The sequence below is a fragment of the Parasteatoda tepidariorum genome, chromosome 8 (genome assembly GCF_982258835.1).
Source record: "Parasteatoda tepidariorum strain Cologne lab strain chromosome 8, Ptep-v5.0, whole genome shotgun sequence".
Lineage (NCBI taxonomy): Eukaryota > Metazoa > Arthropoda > Arachnida > Araneae > Theridiidae > Parasteatoda > Parasteatoda tepidariorum.
The window spans coordinates 2,482,422-2,505,792 of record NC_141762.1 but is presented as its reverse complement, the minus strand read 5'-3'; the positions used below and the strand labels follow the sequence as shown (position 1 = coordinate 2,505,792).

At 30.0% G+C, this 23,371-nt stretch overlaps 1 protein-coding gene across 1 annotated transcript; it reads left to right on the top strand.

Annotated features, from left to right (window-relative positions):
• Window positions 1–9,962: 9,962 nt before the first annotated feature.
• On the top strand, window positions 9,963–22,264 carry LOC107454233 (uncharacterized). The gene is made up of 6 exons (XM_016071348.5): window positions 9,963–10,336; window positions 12,772–13,001; window positions 14,866–15,010; window positions 17,564–17,683; window positions 18,664–18,870; window positions 21,192–22,264. Exons 1-6 carry the CDS (start codon window positions 10,231–10,233, stop codon window positions 21,317–21,319), a joined length of 936 nt encoding a protein of 311 aa, XP_015926834.1. The 5' UTR covers window positions 9,963–10,230; the 3' UTR covers window positions 21,320–22,264.
• Window positions 22,265–23,371: the final 1,107 nt, after the last annotated feature.

The following is a 23,371-nucleotide window of genomic DNA, read 5'->3' as shown; positions in this document are numbered from 1 at the left end:
TTATGATGCTCAAAAGTTTTGCTGGATACTTTATCAACTGTACATAACTCTGTTGAGCTAAATATACCAATAATCTTGTCTGCCATCTCTGCCATTTTATCCAAAGAATCAGAGCTAATAGATAATATAGCTTGAACCTGTTGTCGTAGCCTCTGCAGCCAAAGTGATTTTAAAACTCCTCAGAAATGGAATTTTCAGCCAAACCTTTCATTTGTCGCAACAAATCAGATAGACGCTTTTCGCCAAGATTAAGTTCAGTCAATATCTTTTTTAACCCAGCTTCTTCAGTATCTGTTAATCTATTTAATAATGCATTTTTTAACGCTTCGTATTTTCCATTCATTGGCGGGTTTAACAAAATATCCTCAACAAAATCTTAGATATTTTCGTCCAATGAGGCAACGACAATGTTATCCTTAGTTAAATCACGAATAATATTGCCATTAGCAAACTGTGCTTCAAGTTGTAAGAATCATAACTTAGACTTATGTCACCAAAAAATTGGAGGTTTAACTGCCACTTTGTTTACTTCTAAATTCACATTATTTTGAGTTGATGAATTTAAATTATCCTTTGTGCTTTCCTCCATGTTAAATATAAAGATAATCAGAAAATAATAGTGATGCACAAACCTTTTTTTATCCAAATAAAATCTTCGCAATGTTAAAGTAATCACGTCCTGAGGTCACCAGTTGTAAGGGAAGGTTTTCTATCTTCCTACTATGTGCGATTTTGGATAAGTAAAAATGAAGTAAATTGGAGACATCACAGCATTTAATATACACAGTTATTTACAAGTTAATATAAAATATATAAATCCATCAATACTTTTACATCCCAATGTCTGGAACGTCAAGATAGTAATTATTATTGAGTTGTTTTAGCAATGTGTTGTTTTTATTTTTTATAAAACTAAATTTAAATGCTTGTTATGTTAATGCTCTTGCGCACCACAACATTAAAGATTTACATTTACTTTAAGTGAACATTTTATTTGAGAGACTTATACAATATATAGACCCTCAAATTGGAAACTACCAATGTGGTTTTCGCAAGGGAAAATCTACTAAAGATCAAATATTTGCACTTAGACAAATTTTAGAGAAGACCAGGGAATTTGGTATTACCACACATCATCTCTTTATTGATTTCAAAGAAGCCTTTGACAGTATTAATAGAAATCGCTTGTATGAAGCCCTGGTTGAATTTCAAGTACCACCAAAACTAATTAGACTTGTAGAAGCAAGCATGTCAAACACCGTATGCAGAGTCAAACTTTTGGGATCTTTATCTGAAGAAATTAAAGTAAACAATGGAGTCAGACAGGGAGACTCCTTATCCTGTCTTCTTTTTAATGTTGCTCTAGAAAAAGTTATAAGAGATGCTGAAATCAATATCAGAGGCAACATATTTTCAAAATCTATTCAAATATTGGCTTATGCGGATGATTTAGACATCATTGCACGAACAGTTCCTGCATTAAAAGAAGCTTTCCTTTCTTTGGAGCTTGCTGCTAGGGATATGGGACTAATCATCAATACCGATAAGACCAAATACATGCCTGTACTTGCTAAATTAAATTCTAGTGAATCCTATCTGGAGATTGGTTCCCACAGGTTTCAGACTGTTCAGAATTTTACTTACCTTGGTTCAATTGTTACTGCCGACAATAACATAGACAATGAGATTCGGAGTCGTCTAATTTGTTCAAATAAGGCTTTTTATGGTTTAAAACGTTTTTTCAAATCATCTCTTTTATCAAAAAATACAAAACTTTTACTCTATAAAACATTAATTAGGCCAATACTTACCTATGGCTCTGAGACCTGGAACCTAACTCTAGCTGGTGAAAATAAAATTGCCATTTTTGAGAGAAAAGTTTTGAGGGCCATCCTTGGTGGGATAAAAATAAATAATTCCTGGAGAAGACGATATAATACTGAACTGTATAAAATCTACAGAGAGCCAGATATTGTGAAATTCATTAAAATAAATCGAATGAACTGGGCAGCTCACATTTTCAGAAGGAATGATGACTCAAATTTAAAGAAAATCCTATTACACAAACCCCTAACGAACAGGAAAAGAGGTAGACCCAGGCTGAGATGGCTAGATTTAGTTGAGACTGATTTCCTTACTCTAAAGGAGAAAAACTGGCGAACAAGTGTCAAAAGTAGAGAGAAGTGGATTCGAATTCAAAGGAAGGCACTGGCCCACCCTGGGCTGTCTAGCCAAATATGATGATGATGATGTTTTAGCAATGTGTTGTTTTTATTTTTTATAAAACTAAATTTAAATGCTTGTTATGTTAATGCTCTTGCGCACCACAACATTAAAGATTTACATTTACTTTAAGTGAATCTGCACATTAAACTAAACTCAGAGGCGCGACAGCCCATAGAGGGCCAAGGCCTACTGTGCCCAACTCAGTTTTCTTGACCTTGGGCTCTGGGGTGCAGGAGCAGATATTCCGGTCAGGTGGTCAACCGAACGCGGAACCCCCAGTGTTCAGCTCCCAAGCATGCTTGGTACTCATTTATCGACCCACTGAAGGGACGAAAGGCTGAGTCAACCTTGCCCGGCCCCCGAGGATCGAACCAGGGACCTGTGGCACGACAGCGCGAGGCGCTACCGCTCAGCCACCGGGGGTCCAATCTGCACATTATTCTATCGAAATTATTGATTTTTACTTCTTAGAAGCACACATCTGAAAAAAAAATGAGGTGAGAAAAGTATGAAGTATAAAATACGTTGTAATTTTAAACATTTTAAACTCATTTGTTTCAGCTCCCCTTTAAGGATCGCCTGTCGGGCAAAGTTCGCCATAACATTTTGAAACCCTGAGAAATTAAATCGCCTTTGATTTTTGCCAATTTATTGCTATCGATTATATGTTTCTGTTATGTTTTCAAATTATTTTAAGAATGAACAGCTTTAGCCACTTTTTTCTATTATAATTATTTGCCTTCAGAAGTCCTGCCTAGTTCATAGACTACTGCATATATATATAGTGTTCCATCACTGGGGCTCGTGTCGATTGGAGATGAATAAAACAGTCCTTAAGACTTCAAATAGTTATTAATAAAGCACTCAATTACAGCACAAATAACCAACTAGAAACGTCAAATTACAGGCTTTGAAACCTCAGACGATTCACAAGAGTCGTAAAACAGAGCCACTATTGCAATCTCAAACAGTTTAATTTTCTCCACTACTCCATTGTGAGGCACACTCCTATATATATGGGCTCGGAAACGGAGCCCCGAAACTTTCGACATGATTCTAAACAGTTCTCGTAAAACTCCGAGAATATTAGTCGTATCACTTAAAAACTCGAATTTTCCAGAATTATCATTTTGTCGTCAAAATGGTACGAAATATTTCCAAGTCGCTAATATTATCTTCAAGTCGACGAAAAAGTCACCAAACCGAGCCTTCCATAAGAAATGTATTCGGCGTTATTTTCTATCTAAATTACCTTAGAATTATGGGATTATCTGGCAATTTTTTCAAGTAAACTGTTTATTTAAAGTCCATCCGAGATAATTAATCTAATAAGAAAGAATATTTACTAATTAATACACATATTTACAAATTCGTAACAATATTTAAAAAGACTTTTTAAAAACTTCAATGGTAAAAATATAATTTTTTAAGGAAATCGTTGTTCATTAAAATTATTAAAAGAATTCTTCTAGTGTTATAAAAATGCTCGATCCTAGACAAATGCTACTTACCAAATAATGCTCTTTATTTTTTTAACTGTTAATTTTCTAGAGCCGGTCTCTTATATTGTAAAGTTCATCATCTGCAGAGTCCCTGCTGTAACTAACGTACAAATAAATAGAAAAGAAAACAATGTCACTGAAGGGATGAAGGGAACCTTGGTGGCTCAGGGGATAAAGCGTTCGCTTTCCATTAAGATGAATTCGCACCCGGCTCGCACCGACCACAGTTCTGACATAAGCTATCCTCAGTAGTAGGCAGATCATGTGTTATAGTCCCCTTGCCGTCAGAATAACTGTGAGAGGTTTTCGTGATTTTACTCTAGATGTAACGCAAATGCGGGTTACTTCCATCAAAAAGTCCTCCACGGAGGCAAATTTCTTCCAATACAAGAATCAATCAATTACAATCCAGGAGCTTATCCTTATCTTCTGGATCGAGTTCAAAATTACAAAGTTACGGAGTTGAACTGTAAACCCAAAATTGGGTTGGCTGTGCAATGACGGTTATAAAATAAAAAATGATGAAAAAAGTACATACAAAGGTGCGAGGCCTAGTTACCTCACAGGCATGTTTCACTCATATATTAAAGAAAATATATTTTAACCTGAATTTTTTTCTTTATTTTTATAGCACAGTACTTTTAAAAAATAACTATTGATGGAGATCGAAATGGGCTGCAGATGACAGAGAGCAGGACTCTTTATCTACTGCGCATTCCATCAGCGTATGGATAGTCATAGGTGCGTTAGCTTCGATCTTGATTTCCAAATATATTAAAAACTTTGAAATGAGGCGAAACTATATGGAACTCAAACCGCACACCCTCGGTCCCTACACAGACTGTGGTCACCCACCCGCACACTGACCGTAGCCAGTGATGCTTGACTTCGGTGATCTTCTGGGAACCGTGTCTTTACGATCAGTCCACTGCGGGACATGTTACGTAAGGAGAAAATATTGTACTATATTTCCATACAACTAAGAAGAAGAGGAGGAGGAAAGGGGAGGAACCAGTCTTTTCCCTCAGGTAGCGTATTCAAGCGTTGCGATCAAGCGTGGAAAACTCACTAAATCAGGCTCTATTTTCTTTTCGATAGTGTTCAGAGAAGTGTCAGTCACATACAGTATAAACAGTCACTTCTGATCAAATGATTGTTGAATGCCTGCATTAATCTATCTTTAGAGCGATTATTGCATAAAGGATTGTGTAAGGTAGGTAGGTAGGCACTTTATTTACGCCGCACTAGAGCTGCCCAATGGGCTATTGGCGACGGTTTGGGAAACATCTCTGAGGATGATCCGAAGACATGCAATTTCTCATGCATGTCACTGAAGAAGGGAAAAGTCTCTCAAAAGTCTAAGGGATTGGTAATAAATGACGAACAAAAAAGAGTGTTTTTTTTAACACCTTATGCCAAAAAATATAACTCGAAACTTGTATAAATTACTTTGGTTATCAATAATTGCACAAAATTTCGTAAATCTAGCTTAAATATTTATGGAGTTAGGGATATTCATATATAAAAGAAACTAATTATTATATATTATAAAACAATACTAATTATAATATAATATACTAGTGGGCTGTGCTCCCTGCTCGCTAACGCTCGCCAACCCCCGAAAATTGCTACGCAATCCTATATGATTTGCTTCTCAAACCAAGCTCGCTTCGCTCGCTACTAACTTAGGTACATTGCAAATGAACAAAATTCTAAGAATTCAAAACAATCATTCAAATCCATATAACAACTTTTTTTTAAAAAAAAAATTACATCTTTTTAGTAAATACTAAGTCATTAAAATAAATTTGAATTCAAATAAATGACATGTAATTCGTTAAACCTATTAGAAATGTGCTATAGTATAAAATCTTAAGATAAAATTTCTAAAACTGATATCTCTTTAAAAAGGTTAAAATTTTGGCTATAATTAAGTCTATTAAAAATTTAAATAAGAGAAATTGCAATGGAAAAACCCTGCATAAACAAAACATTGAATTTCGGAAGAAATCTCGTTTGGTGAGAATGCTCTCTCTTGTCAAAAAATACAAAATAAACTGACCTCAAATAAAACTTCAAGGACTTCGAATCAAATAATTAAGGAAACTACTATCACGTTTAATATAAAAGGAAGATTTATTAACTAAACAATAAAATTACAGCATCGCAGTTCCAAAAAACAAATCTCATACTCACTCAAAAAAACAATTTACCTTCTAATTAGTCACCATAGCAACCACAAAACTCTTCTCGTTACCATCTATAAACTGATATATAATAAATAAATTATTTAACAAAAAATACGATGCGCATAAGCACATAATATTTTACACTCTGGTTATTTCAGTTTCCGTTTTTAGAAGCGCTATATGTTGAGCCACCCAATCTAGATTTGGCATGTGACATTTTTAGCTGCAATTATTGGTTGATTTTCTAGCGTTGCCATTCGGAGAGTTGTAATGAGGCTTTTTTTTATCGCCGTGTAAGAGAAATATATATATAGATGATAAAAACAATTCGCGATCGCAACGCTCGAGTACGCCGTCTAGCGGGAGCCTGTAAATATCGGACATTAATTTATCACGTTTTCATTTAGTTCCATCGAAATCATTGACTGAATCAGACGCCATTTTTTAGCAGCAAATAAGAAACAAAATTTCCCTAAGGAAAAGGCCGAAGAACTTGAAAAAAATCTCCAGAATATTAGTAAATCTTTCAGGAACAGAACAGGCCAAACATTTGAAGAGAAATTCCGCAATAATTTTTTATTTCTATTATCAACAAACTTGCAACTGATGACTTCCGATTTCGGATACTGTTACAGATGTGCGTATTAAGGTAAAATGCATTTCTTCTGTCTTTAATTCATTACGAATTAAAGTGAAGTCAACATAGCTTTCGTCATTCCAGTGAATAAATATGAATTCAGAACATACAGAATTGTAATAGTTATAACATATTCTTCTTCGTTATAGAATAGTATATATTTCTGTATCCATATAATTCGGAAAACAACAATAAAAAATTATCCAAGTTACTTGAAATAGTGCCATTTGTGCTGATTCTTAATTAATTTTAATCACTTTCTTGGTAAGTATTTTTTAGTTTTGAAAGAATAAGTTCAACTAGAATTCAGCTATTCTGTTTTTAGCTACATATTCAATTTCATATCTATTATAAAATTTTGCTGTATAGTATGTTATCTAAAAGTAATGAAGGGATAAACTATGCATCTATTATTTGAGAATAAAGTTTTCAAACAAGGAACTTATCATTTTGGAATTCTCCGGGAATTATAAATCAGGTAAGTGCAATGATTTTTACAATAAAAAATTTGACTGTAAATATTTTTTTTTCATTTGATGATGGTTCTCTACAGAATGGTTTTTTACGTCTGATTAAGAACTATAAGAATAATAAAAAAAGAAAGAATATGAAAGTTTTTATTTCAATGTAAAGAATTCTTGAAATCGTTTTTTTATCCTAAGAATTCTTTATTTTCCGTTTTTTAGTTTATAATTTTTTGATAAAAATTGTTCTCAAAATACTTTTTTTGAAAAATTAAATGGTATAACATTATGTGTTTATGTATACTTCTTGTATATTCCAATGTTTGAAGTAATATGATTCAGAAAAGTATGGAATAAAAATTCGGTACTTACTTATTAACGCCACCGCCGCTACAGATTTGGCGGTTTTTAAGTGCCGCTAATCTACACTTAAAATTTTTGCGACAATTCATAAAATAAAACACTTTATTTAAAATCAAAATAGTCAATCGGATTTCGGTGGAAAATGAGCCGATATAGAGTTTAGCAAAGATTCAAAACAATCATATCGCCATATGAACTCTGATAAATAAGATTCCAAATGAAATAACATTTCCAAAACGAACGTTTACCAAGATAAAGTTTTATGTTGTGGGAATTGGTACATTTTCGTTTTTTCGGTAAAATATTTCCCTCCTAAAAAAATACAATTGCATCTTGTTTTTTTTTTGGCAAATCCCAAAGACGAATTTTTGTAGCACTAAAAATGGCGACAAAAAAGAATTGTTCATTTGTTTTTGTTTCGTCAGCATTCTTTATTTTACGTTTCTTAGTTTCTAAATAATGATTTTTATTGAAACTTGAAATTTTTTGATAAAAATTGTTGTCAAAAAACTTTGTTTACAAAATTAAATTTCATTAAATTATGAGGCTTATGTATACTTTTTGTTCATTTTAATTTTTGAAGTAATATGATTCTTAAAACTATAGAATGTAAAGTTTAAATGGGCCTTTCATGTTATATCATTAAATTTAGTAAAACTATTTCTCGGGCATTAGGTTTTAACTCTTATAAGAATATGCATATTTTTTTCTGTTAATGTACAAATATTTTTCCGATGTGTTTTGGATATTCCTTCTCTAATAAAAAGAGATACCATTTTGTTTTCGTTTGCATAAGAAAGAATATCAAGCATTTTTCTTTTTTAAATTTAATTAGCCACAATAAAGAAGGAACGTTGCAATGCTACATGCTACATTAACGACGTCTCTAGAGTAACTGAATGACGGTTCATGTAGAAATCGCAGGTATGCGTCTCATACAACAACGCCCCCATAGTTCGTTGCGATCGCGAATACTAATTGTAATATAATATATTATAAAAAAATTATTATATAATAATTATAATATATTATAAAAAAAACTAATTCTTTCGCTTTATGTTTTTTTACTATAACTGTAGATAAAATTAAACAAAATTTTTGGAGTAATTTTTTATTAATGACAAAAATATTATACTTCAGAATTTGAAAAATAATCCTATCTTTGTTCTTGAGTATGAAATATAATGACGGAGTGACCCTATAAATTCAGTTGCCATCTCATCTCCAACTTAAGATGAGATAGCCACAAAAATTCGAGGAGCGATGACCATTTTTCATTAATGTGTATAGATTTAAAGAAAAAAAAAAATTTAAAATGCGGAAACTTAAATTTTCAATTCTTCTTTATGTCAAAAATAAGATGTATTTTAATATATTCGTATTCACTATCATGTTTCATATTTCCTAAAAAATAAATCTCGTTCGTATTTTTGACGTTAAGGTAAGAGTTACTTTTCGTGGAAAGGTGGTAAGGATGTTCAAAGTTTAGGTAATTCTTCACAGTACGTAATACAGTAAAGAATTCGCATAAACTTAAAATTCTATGTTTTCAAATAACCAAATTTATAAAATTCTGTGTTTATCGCAATAAATAAACTTTATGAGAAATAGTCAAATGAACAAACGCATAACGCATAACCTCCCCTGTCCTCTTCTTGACCAACTACAATATTTATGAAGCATCGCATATTATGAATATAAGCATCGCATATTTATGAAGCATCGCATGAATAGTAATTTATTTACGTCGCGCTAGAAATGCACAACAGGCTTTTGGCAACGGTTTGGAAACCTGGCAGGTACTTAGCAGGAAACCTGGCAGGAAAATAGGCAGGTGCTTTATTTATGTTGCAGTAGAGCTGCCCAATGGGATATTGGTGACTGTCTGGGAAACATCCCTGAGAATGATCCGAAGACATGCCATCGCAATTTTGATTCTTTGCGGAGGGGATGGCTCCTTTGCTTTGGTAGCCCGACGACCTGCACGCGAAGACGAGCACTTTATGGCAGAACAGTTTAATGAGGACCGATACCGCACTCACTTGATCCCTACGCAGACTGATCAAAGTGGCCACTCACCCGCTTACTGACCGCAGCCAGTGCTGCCTGACTTCGGTGCTTTACTGGAAACCGTGTCTTTACGATCAGTCTACTGCGGGACGGATTGTGTAAGGAAGCATTTGCGCTGAATGTGATTGCGTTTGACGCACGAGCAAATGTTATATATATAAACAGCTCGCTCATGCGACGCGAATCGCATTGATGTACTATCACATATGCGATAGATGTTTAAAACATCATCGCCTATCACATGGAGAGAGAATGCTCAACAATCAGTAAATTGGTGTCATAACACGATCGCCAGTTGTTTCAGGCAGCCATTCTCACTGCATGCAACTCACTGTTGGGGGAAAAAGTTTTATTTTTGAATTATGGATGGTGTTCTTACAAGTATTTCTTCACATATCAGGTCCTCCTACCCATTCAATGACTATCAGAGATGCGTGAATTACGTGCAGAAAAAACTGTAGTCAAATTGATGAAAATGTCCTATAACTTCATATAAACAGTTTTATATCTGGCAACGACGGTTCTCTTCCGTGGGCGTGACCAGGCTGTCTGCTACTTAAATATCACATGCGCTAGTATTAGTTTAGAATTTGTTTTGGAGTGCTTTTATGACTTACAATTCGAAAATGTTTTAACTTATATGATGTTATGTAATTCTAACACGATTGTACATCGAGCAAAAATGAGAGGGGCTTGAAAATGGGATCAATGCCGGGGAAAAATACGATGGATCGATTTCCCCTCAAAGCTATGCTTCTTACGTGCTGTAATTGAATAAAATGGCGAGCATGCAAAGGGATCACTGGTCCCATGTGTGGTTGCGGTGCTTACTTCTTAGTCTTTTTTTATGCCGGAATGTGGTCCTTCCCGAAGTTAATAAAAATCGTGAGTTTCTGATCAAAAACAAAAGAGTTAATTCACAGTGTGTATCTCAGGGATGCACAACCTTTTTTTAGATCACGGTTCGGCAAAAAAGAAAATCTAAGACCTAGATGAAAATAAAAAGCGGCTGTTAATTCAAAAAAAAACTTTAACTATTTAACGCATTTAAAACTACTAAGCATGAACAAATATGAAATTATGCATATTTGGATCTAATCATTTATAAAATGATTTTGTAAGATTTGAATAAATGCTTTCTTATCTTACACATTTCCAGTAGCCTAGTGAAAGTCTATTACGTGTTTTTAACTTCTACCAACTCATTTTCGAGCCTGTTTTGGCCCACCAGAAAAAGTTGTGCATTACTGTTTTTTTATAATCTGATAGTTCTCCTCGCATGCGAGTCATTTTTTACAATGTATGATGAATGGATAAAAGAAGCAAAGTATTTTACAATACTTATATTAATTTTAAGCATTTTTAAAAATGTATATTTCATTTACTTTAAATACAAATTCTTACTGAATTGTAAAGCTAAATTCAAATCTTCACATTTTATTATTTTTAAAATTCTTATTAGTTTTATTTGAATATTACTTTTCTTGAATAATATTACCTCCTTATTGTAATATAATATTTATTTGTAATAAAGAGACAATTTGTTATTAACTCGATACAAACATAATAAAACTACCATACACATAATTTGCTTAATGTGCAAACAGTGCTTGTATTGCAAATGCTTTTATGTTGATCATATTGCAAAATTGTAATGAATGTTTCAAGTTCTTACAGTGCTCTTCCCTAGCGTTTTTAGAAAGGCTGTCCGCCCTGCCTGCTCTATAAATTCGTACATTTTACAAAAATGTTTTCCCTATAAATTTTCCTACAAATTCAAATTTGCCCTTCATTCCCATTTTCCCTATAAATTCACACATTTTGTAAAAATAATCTGTCATCCCTAAAAGACACTGCCTTTTTATCTGTATTCCATTTGAAAAAAAATCAATTCACAGTTTAAATAATAATTACACACTGGTAAAATTATCTGTTTATAGGTTTAATTCTGTTTACTATTACAAATATTTACTAGTTAGGATTATTCTCTACTCGATAAATTTTATAGCTATATTTTTTTTGGGGGGGGGGGGATATTAATAAATTTTTTAATGGTTTTAACTTTTAAAATTATCTTTTCAATAAGAAATTTTTTTTTCAAAAATTCAACTTTAAATGTTTATTTTCTCATAATTTTCAGTATAAATTATATAAAAATCTTTCAAGTTGTTTATTAAATAATAATTCTTTTTATATTACTTTTTTTTAAATAAAATTTATGTCCAGAGATTGTCTATTAGCATGCCTTTTATTATTTTTATTAACTACAAATTTTTTTCGTATTTTGATAATGTGAAAGAATTATTTTTTGAAATTTACACATAAAATAGTGTAAGAGGGTGATTTAAAAATTATTGAGAATTAAATTCAGTTATTACGTAATATTACACATTTTGATAAATTTTTACAGTGTTGAATGAACCCTTTCTATGAAAATTTATAGTGCCCTTTTCTGAGAGCCAGTGTCTTGCCCTTTTTTATTCCTAGGGAGAACTCTGGTTTTTATTTCATTGTTTAAAATATTATTGCCCAATAAAGCTCTGTATGCAATAGTTATAATTTAACATTAGTTAGCAACATATTTATAACAAAATTGTTATCATATAGTTATAATCTTGATTATAGAAGCTTTGAATGAAAGCCAAATCTTTTACCATTCCTGTAAATTGTAATCCCCAAGTGCCAGTGCTTGCGTGTGTAAAAAAATGCATCTAGTGACTTTTAGATTATTTTTTTTTTTTTTTTTTGTGATTTTGATTTTAGTTCTGTTGAGGGGAAGATATCCATTAAGGTACCTGCATCAAAAAAGTCGCCATATTTTGATGACAATCAGACAGTGGCACATGAAAAAATAAAATACTATTGTAATCGGCGACTTACTCAAAAGGTACAATTCGTAGCCACAACTAAGCAAACCAACTAAGCATGTATTTTTTAAAAAAAAAAAAATTTGATGAAAGCCCTTTGGCAATGGTATTTTGTAGGAATAGGTACTGATACAGGAATATCTTCCTGTTCAGTCACTTTATGTCAAAATTTTGTGACTATTTTGCTGCCAGTATGCTGATAAGAAAGTTTCCCAAAAAAGATTTAATATATATTTATTCTAGGAAAATTACTTTGAAATTTGTGAAGGCTTTTATCATTTGTACGTCAAGGATGTGTTTGTTGTTATGTATATTGTCACAATGCTTTTCTCTTTTTATTCTGGAATATTGATAATTTTCCAGATAAAATAAAGTTACTACTAGTTATTTTTTAAAAATGTTACAATGTCATTTGTTTTGTCTTGAAGTAAATATAATATTTTAAATTTGTAGTTCAGATGTCTTCACTGTGTTTAAGTAAATCTGAACCAACATCAAGGAGTGAGAATATAAATGGAGGAGCAGTGCTGACATCCAAGAATGAGCTGAACATGAAGTGCGTTGTGACATTTTCTACTGACACAATATTGCAAAGGTTCATGCTACGATTTGAACACCTCGCTTTAGACTGCAATGACCATCTCTATATCTTTGATGGAGGACATGAATATGGGAATCATGAGGTGAGAATTCTTTTAAAAGTATCTATATTTAAGAAAAAAACATTTTTTATTGACACAATATTGCTGCAAAGGTTAATGTTACAATTGGAGCACCTCACTTTAGACTGTAATGACTGTCTCAATATCGATTGTGATCCTATTGTACATATTTTATTCGTCATTTTATCATGTTACCAATACAAAAATTTGGAACATTAGTATTTATATAATGTATTGTTTATTGCTAATTTTTTAAATTTTAACTTACTGCACTCATAAAATGAAGGGGGAAAAAATCATCCAAATTTGATTTTGTTTTAATTTTTTTAACTGCATGAATGTAGTTTTTGTTGCGCATAAGGTATAAAAAATATAATTTTCTTCACTAAATGGTGGTGTTTAAATTTATTTATTTTTTTTTTGTAAAATAATTACATTTTTGTGGCTTACTCAAAACCAGTCACCCAACTTAGAAATCCTTATTTGCAAGAAAAACTATGTTTATTGTGAACATTGTGTCTAAATTTTAAGTAAATTGGTTGAAAATTGTATTAGTAAGAGAAACATAGTTTTGAGTTAATTATGTTTTGTAATCAATAATCCAAATAACTCTTTCAAAATTTTGCAACTAACTATAATGCATCAGTACCAGGTCCATAAGCGCCTCCATTTCCGCTGGCTCAAGTGCTAGTCTAGCTTTTTCTCCTTGCTGATTTACTCTCGTGTGACAGGGCTAAAGAATGAATAGAAGGGCCAGGTCACTCTTTTGAAGAGATTCATGCCCTTCTGAACTTCCGATTTTAATCAGTGACGTCATGGCGCTGTAGTGTCAACTTCTCACTTTAAAAATAAATTGTTTCGCATGTAACTAGCATACTTTTTTTAAAACTTATTTCAATGCATTCATTGTTTTCCATAATTTTTATTTTGAGGTAATTTTTTTCTTATCTCATTGAAAAAATTTCACAGTAAAATGTAACCGGCAAGAACTTTTATAAAACATAAAATGAGAAAATGTGATTTTCAATGCTTTACTTCAGAAAATATAAAGGTGACATCAAATGAATTATAAAATTTACTGGAAGAATTTATCCTGCTGTGAATAAAAAAGCATTATGCTTTTATGTTTAAACATTTAAGAAATTTTATTAGCCATTGAAATTAATACTGTCTCATAAGTTTAAACAGAAAAAGAAAAAATGTATAATGCTGTTTTAGTTTTTTTTTTTTTTTTTTAATTTTAATTTTTGGTTCTATGTTTTGGTCTGTGTTATTGTCACTTTCATCCAAATATTACACATTCCAAATATTTTCCTAGAATAAATTTTTCTTTTGAATTTACTTCTTTAACTTTTTCTTTAAAAAAAAGCCCAATTGATACTTGTAAGCAAACCAGTGAAAATGTTTATGGTTACTTTCTTAATTTCTATACCTGTACTGCAACTAATTTAAAAAAATTATATATTTAGTTTGATAAACAAGTTATTTTTAAGTTAAATTTTCCTTTCCAGTTACTCTGGAATGGTATAAACTCTTTAAATCTTGCTGTGCACCTCTGTATACCCATAACACTATAATATACTGCTTCATAACTTAGAAAATTTTCACAATAAGGAACACACTTATAAATCAAATTTACTGTATTATGAACATTTTCAAATTTTTGCTCAAAAAATCACATTAACTATTCTCTGAAAAGTTTATTTTTTAATTGGTTAATTAAATTATAAATTGTGCATTAAGAAATAAATTAACTAAAAGTTCATTGAATTATAAAGTTAATTTAAAATTCTTGCTGTAATTTTTTTTTTTTAAAAAAAACCTTTAAATGCAAATTAATATGTATTTAAAGATTGTTTTATTTAGTTTTTTTTCCCCTTTTCAGTTTGATCTTTCATGCCGAAGCACTCGTACTGATGTAGGAACCATTTTCACTTCAGGAAGTTACGTAACGTTAAAGTACATTACCGATGCTCGTAGTCATGCTGGAAATGGTTTTAAACTCATCATGACAGCAGTGAAAAAACCAAGTACATCTTGAATTTTTCTGTGTAAAAATGAATTGTTTATGTACGTGATGTATTTAAAAAATCGATTTCGCAATCGAAAAATGAGTAAAACAAAACAACTTATATAAAGTACAAATGAAGGCACAAAAAAGACAATCTTCAGTTCTATTATAAAAAAAATATTTTTCATTGTCTAAACAAAAGGAATTGCTCATTTAAGTACCTTTATTTGCACTTTATTCAGAATGTTTTACTTTATTCACATGTAGCACAAAATGTTCCATATCCTTATTTGGATCAATTTAATGTTGTCTGGAAGTTGAACAGCATTTTCCTTTCATCTTATAGTTTGTTTTTTTTTTGTAAGAAATATATTCATTTTTAAAAACTTGCCATATATTTGGAGCAACAGAAAAGTTTGTACATCATTACTTTTTGGTACTAAAATACAATTTATCGGAGACGAAATGTATTAGGTGGGTTAATTTATTGTAAATTCTGAGTAAATCATTTTAGGAAATTTCATGTCTCATGGTTTCGAAAGTGTGCCAAAGTTGCATCCTGTTATTTTCGCCAGATTTTGCACATAAACACTAACTCTGGGATAAATATGGATGGCTGTTTGATTCGACATTTTGCGAGACGAAACTGACCAGCTATCCTTAAATATTTGGTCGCCATTGGCAAAATGGGGAGTGGAGATTTCGCCAACTATATATATATGTACCAGAGTTCTCCCTAGTAATAAAAAAGTGTACTTTTAGTTTCAAAAGGGCACTCACTTAACTCTGTAAAAATTATCAAAATGTGTAATACTATGTAATAACTGAATTTGATCCTCAGCAATTTTTAAGTTACCCTCTTATTTTATGTGTACTAATGCAAAAAATAATTTTCACTCATTATTTAAATAAGAGAAAGATTTGTTGTTAATAAATAATAATTAAAGGCATGCTAAGCGACAATCTCTGTCCATATATTATTTTTTTTCTTCAAAAAAATGTAAACTAAAGAAATATTTTTTGATAATCAGTTTAAAAGATTTTTTCTATAATTTATACTGAAAATTATTCAAAAATAAACTTTTAAAAATGCATTATTTTTTTTTAAAATGAGGTATTTGTAAAAAAATAATTTTAAAATTTAAAATCAATGAAAAAAAAGTAATATATGTAAAAAGAGAAACTTATTAAAATTTAACCAGTTGAGAATAATCCTAACAAAGTAAATAATTGTAATAGTAATTAGAATTAAACCTATAAACACAAATAATTTTTGTGTGTAATTATTATTTTAACAGTTAATTAATTTTTCTTAAAAATGAATATGAATTGAAAGACAGTGTTGTTAAATGATGTTGACTTATTTTTACAAAAAAGGCAAACAGGGCACATTTATGGGGATCAAAAGGCAGGCCGCCCCTTCTAAAACCGCTTAGGGTAAACACTGTATGTATGTTAAATGTCCCTCTAAAAAAATTACTTTGTATCCAATCTGAAAATGTTCCATTACCCTTACTTTTGAATGATCAAAATGAATAAAACTCCTCTTTTTAAAATGATTTTTATTTTTACACTAAGGATATGCTTAAAAAAAAGTATTAGTAAAAAAGAAAAAGAAAAAAACTTTTTTAAAAAAATTCTATCTTGCTGTTTCTCTGATAGCCAAACATTTATTTTGCCCCAATAAGCAATGTTTCATATTTTTAGGTTGGGAATTTCATTTTCAACTGGTTTCTAAATTTAATTGAAATTTGAATTCAGTTCATTATGCAGTGTATTACCTGTTTGTTTCTACTTGTGAACTTAATTTGAAGGTGATTTTTACTGTTGGCTTGAACTGATGTTTTAGTTAGATCAGATTTTGTACTTTTGGGTTCAAATGATTTTCAAATTTTGATTTAAAGAGATACTCTACTTTTGGTTTGAGGAGATTTCTAATTTTTAGATTGAATGGATACACTATTTTTTTTTCTATTTTACTGTCTTGTTTATTTACAAATGATTTTGCTCTTGATAGAAAGATAACTTGTTATGTTTCAAAAATAACTTGCCTCAGATTGCCACTAGCCAGAAAGAAAATATTTAGAGGAGCTTCTTAAAATGTTTTACCTTCAAAAGTCTAATGGCAGTTCTGATAAAGTTAAGGATGGTGCCACAACTTCCTGTGTGTGCAATTTCTACTGATAATTTTCAAAGTACATAATATTACAATAAACCTAATGAAATGAAATGTATAATGAGATATTGGTAAACCAAATAAAGTTTGAATGAAACCAATGTTTATTTATTTTTTATTTATATTTGTCGGCCAGAATAGCCTGGTTAGCAGGGCGCTGGACTTTAAGAGCCCCACAACCTGCTCGGGAAGTCAAATATTTTATGGTAAACAATTTAACAAGAACCGATACTGCAATCCCTATGCAGATCAGAGAGGTTATCTTCCACTCGGTGACTATTGGAGAGTCAGGGAGTCAACAAAATAGTTTTTATCAATTTATTTTAATGTGTATTAAAGGAGATATTCATAAAATTTGGAATTGCCATTTATTGTGATTTATTTATTATTTTTCAGATGCTGCCTGTCAAGCATTTCGTTGTCTCAATGATCTTTGCATTTCTCAAGACTTGCGTTGTGATGGTATTAATCACTGTGGAGATAATAGTGATGAAACTAGTCAAGCATTATGTGGTGGTGAGTTTATCCGACTCATTTATAGTTCCTTTTTTATTTATTGCAACTTTGTAAACCTGAAATGTTATTCACAATTTAAGAAATTTTGACCTATTTATTAGGTGTAAAATAACTTTTAATTTTTAAAAATTTTCTACTTATTAAACATTGAATTGATTTTAATAATTTTAATAAAAAACAAAAAACTATTGCTTATTTATTGCATATTTTCTTCAACATGAACTGCTAATGTGGAAATGTTTAGCTGAATCTTTAGTTTAGAAGATTAATTGTATTCATTTCCTTTTTTAATGCAGCATTTAATTTTTTACAAATTTTTTTTACACAAAAAACATGTGCACAAAAAGAAAACATAATGGTTTATTTTTAAACATAATTTGATCATTCATAATGGGTACATTTGTTTTTGCACATAATTGTATCTGTTGGGATAATTTTTGTAGATATTAAATTTTATTCATCCATCCAACTATTCATGACGTCAGCAGAAGTGGCAATTCCGTACCTAGAAAATCACACTGACTAAAATTAGAATCGTTTGGGGCAAATCACGTACCTTCGATAACATTTTAAAGTCAATGGAGGTAACGCCTAAGAATAACCAACCTCCGTGAACAACCATTTTAATGTGGAACAGAGAATGGTCGATCCCCAGAGGTTTCACTGCACATATATATATAAATTGTCCTTTTTGGGGATGACTACTATAAAAGTGCAATATCTGTTTCTTTAACATTTTGACATGTCATTGCGGTAATAGCAGAGTATAATTCCACTTTACGAATGGTAACATACTTCAGTGTCTAATAAATTAAATAAAATTGCTACCTTTATATATTTTCTATACCTTCTTTTACATAAATAATGGTAAAATAGCTAAATGACACTGTTACCCTTGTATATCTTTATCCACTCAATGAATATTAAAATGAATTAAATAAAACTGTTGTATATGTTTTCATATGATAACCTATGTTTAGATGAAACTGCTACAAATCAAATAATGGGCCTCAACTTTGGAACATTTGTGTCCCTTGTGCTTGGAACATTTCTACTCTGCTGTGTGTGCATTGTTGGAGTTATAATATGTGTTTTCCGTAAAGAGCAGCAACAACGGCAGCTTGAAACAGAGGCGCAGTTCAGCGGAACTCCCCATTCCATGGTCATAGGCCAGCAGCCATATTCTAGTATGCCAGAAATATTTTTATTCCTAATAAAAGTAGTTTCTGAATTATTGAAAATCTTATGTAAATTCAAAATTTTAATTTAAAATGCGCTCATTGCTAAATTTTAGTGTTAAAACATTTTTAAAAATTATTTAGATTTTTTTACAATTTGAAGGTATGCAGTTATACATTCTTTTGAAAAATGCAATTTTTAATAACAAAATCAAAGATCTAAACAAAATTTGTTAACCTGTTGTGGAAACTATTCATCCAATTTCTTTTATATTTTGCCATAAAAAATTACACTGCTAAATTTATTAATGCTTAAAATAATGCTGTATATTTTACTATTCATATTTTTTTCATCGTCAATTAAATTAAATATTAATACTAAAAGCATGATAAATATTTTTAAAAGTAGATTTTATTTGAAAATTCTTTCAAAGTAAATGAATTTTATAAATTGATGCCAGATTTTTTTGATCTGCCGAATTAGTTCCACAGATTTTTTTTTTTTTTTTTTGAAAAAGGGAAAAAAATTAATTTAAGAGACTCAATCTTTGGATCTCTTTCCGGTAATAAACTATTGGGAAAATAATACTATATTTCAACCACTCCTCATGTTTTAAGTTCAAATATAACAGAGGAAGGGGGGGGGGACATATTTCTATAGAAAAAGTATGTTTTTGTAACCTTATTCATACTGAGGTACATACTAAAAATAAAACGAGGTTTCCATGATTAGTTGTTTAATTTCTAGAAATTTATTTCAATATTTCATTTGCGTATAGTAATTTGATTTTTACATGTGTATATTCATAACATTTCGATATTTCAAGGTTATCTGAACAAATTTCAAAATGGTTCCTCTTGGGAAAAGCTTTAAAAACTTGCTGTAAACAATAATTCTATAGTATTAAACTTAATACTTTTCACCTCATGATACAATATTTAAGCAAATATATTCGTAACTGATAAATTTATTGTAATCAAAATACTTTTTTTTTTTTTTTAATTGTATCCATTTCTAAGGCTGCCACAGAACAGGAAAAAATTTAAAAGTCAGGGATTTTTATAAATCTGGAAAATATTAGGAAATTTTATTAAAATAACTGAAAAGTCAGGGAAAATGAAATTTATGTCACCGATTAGAAAAACCAGGGAAGTTTGATAAAATCAGTCTGTAAAAGTCAGTGAATTTTTTTTCCAAAGTACTTCTGAGCACCCTGTTTCCTTTTTTTTTGCTATTCATGCTTGTAAAAAATCACCATTTTGTTATGGTACTAAAATGAGTTTTAAGTCTTGTACTACTTGGCTTCTTGAGGCTTGAATGAGGCCTTTGGGATCAATTAAATGAAACTCCGACCACCATAAAATAATTATTGGTCGTCCCCGGTACCAGCAACCAATGTAAATGGATGGTATGCTATTTTGTCTAAAATAGCATATTTTATCAAAATTGTGAACATGACACATTTTCTACAATTGTAATTTTTTTAATAAATTCACGTTATTAAACTTATAAAAAAGTATTTGTACAATCGAGATAAGCAAATGAACTGTTAAAAATGTGTACAGACTAGTAATGGTTGTTGGGCCTTTGGATCAGTGACTAAAGCATGGTGCATAGCTTTTTTAAAAACTGTTTATTTTCAATTTTCTTTTTTTAAAAACCCTTAATGGTGCTTTTTTCATGGAGTGTTTTTAGAAAGTGCTTAAATTTCCCTTTTCGAAAAAGAGATTTCTTTCATTACCATGTCGTTTTTTGCTCCATACTATGCAAAAGCGTAATTTTCACATTGTTCTATTCCACTTTTTTGCAATTTATTCAACCGCAATCTATTTTGGCGTATCGTCGGTCCATAGCGTATGAAAGCGCCAATGATGTTCCATGTTTGAGGAAATACTTGTCCATGTGTGCATCCACTGAACTGGGTTCAGTGAGATTCTTGCACTCTCATGTGCAACTCTGCTGCATTTTGCACGATATTCTCAATTTCAGGCTTCATTTTCCCTCTGAAATCGAACCGAACAACCTCTCTATAATTTTAAGGTGACTAATATAATCAAGAAAATAGTTCTTTGTTAGAAACTAGTTATTTTATCATGATCATGTGAAGTTTTGAAAATTATTTTTCATTTTGTTAGTGTATATAGTGCCTAAAGATATTTTTTGAGTGCTTAAAAAGTACTTTAAAGGTGCTTGTTTTTTCTTAAGAGATTTGGCTATGTACCCTATAAAGTTACTTAATTTCTACCCTTGTTTCTTTTTTAGCAATAAAATACATTGTGATTATTAAACTTATTTTTCTCCTCTCTCCCTTATGCCTCACCCATCACAGCCCAGCCCACATTCAGCACCTCTCAGCTGCAGGAGAAGCCGCCTCCTTATCCGGGAAATATGTTCCTCCATCAGTCACAGCAACAGCTGGACGGCACTCGAGGAGGAGTTTATTATCATGCAAAGTAAAGTCAGGCCGCAGGCGACCTCAGCCTCCTAAAAAAGAATGGCTAGTTTGACGACTACAGTGCACAGCTGAAATTATTATTATTTCTTTTTTTAAGCTACAGTCAATTTTGGGTAAACAAAGTTCAATCTATGGATAAAATATTTTAAAATGCCAAAACTTGAAAAAAAACTTTTTTTTTCTTCAAATAACAACAAATTAGTTTTATAATTATTTCAAAAATTTAAACCTTTACTTAAAATAAAATTTCATATAAATTCTTTTCTTTAATAAATAAATATTTATTAATTGAATAACAAGCCCAATGGGAACAATTTTAGGTAAGCTAAGTTTCATCTATGGTGTAAAATGATATTAAAATGAAATGAAATTTAAACAATGTGTCAAAACTAGTAAATTAAATGTAATGATTTGAATTTTAGGAAGTCTATATTTTCTAAATCACTGAAATATTAAAATCTGGAAGGCTTAATGTTGTATTAGTTAAAAAATTACTTTAACTTTCATTTATATTGTGCATATATTTAAAATTAAAAATTTTAAAAAAATTTGTGCATAATTTCTATTAAATTATAGCTAACAATCATTATGAAAAATCAGCTAATAGATTCGAATTTTAAATTTATCAATAATTGACTGAAGTTTTACATTTTGTCGTTACAAATGTTTTATTATTTTTTTATGACAAACATTGAAAGGTGCATTTAATAGTTAGAGTCAATTAAGTTTTAAAGCAAAACAAATTGGATTTTGTTTTATCTTTTACTCAATATTTGTGTTTTAAAATATATGAGAGGAAAACAATTGGTCGTAAATGAAGTAGAGGATCTATATAACACAATTCTATTTACTGCAATTCTCCATAAGTCGTGGTTGCAAACAATTTCTGTTATGAAATGCCTAAGCAAGAACTGTTAAATTTAAAATTTCAGGTCAAAATTTCAAAAGCTAAGTAAACCAAAATTTAATAACTGGTTCTTTAATAGTTCTAATGCTGCCAAAAATTTTAATTTTTTTTCTATAAATAATTACTGCTCTGGGGAACATTTTGTGTTTGTATCTAAGAATTATTTTAAATTGATCTGTTCCTGATGCCATATTTAAAGACAAGTGAAATACTTTATGTAACACTAAATTTCATAAAACAAAGCCTCGGGTTTCAATGCTTGCGTTATAAAAATCTTCTACTCTAATTTACTTATATAAATTATTTAAATTCATAACAAAATATTAGAAAAGACTAAGAAGATAAGACTTTTAAACCACATAAATGTCTCTACCTTTTTAAGCCAATATTATCTATAAAATATTTTCCTGCATTCAAATTTTAAGTATTACTACAATTATAAGAAAGTAACTTTAAAATTATAGATATGTTTAAAAAAGAAGTTAACGTAAGAAAGTCTTATAATTGCCCATGTAGCATATGGGTTCAGATGAGTTGTTGATCTATTGATTAAAAAAAAAGTTAAAATATATAGCTATTTTCTTTTCTTGTAAATTGATATTTTCCCAAATGCCCTGGGTGTACTGCATTATATATATATATATATATATATATATATATATATATATATATATATATATATATATATATATATATATATATATATACATACATACATATATACATATATATATATATATATATATATATATATATATATATATATATATATATATATATATATATATATATATATAAATATATATATATATATATATATATATATATATATATATATACATACATATATATATATATATATATATATATATATATATATATATATATATATATATATATATATATATATATATATATATATATATATATATATATATATATATAATAAAGGAGCAGTGTCACAAGTCTTAAACTAATCTTTTTATTAAAGTTTAGTTATCAATTTTAATTTTTATAATAATATTTCTTTTACAAATAGTGCTCAAAATATATGTAGAACCATTGTATGTAAAAGCATTTGAAGAAGTCTGGTATTCAATACCTTAGTTCCTTGGGCTGAATTAAATTTTAATTCAAGTTCTTTACA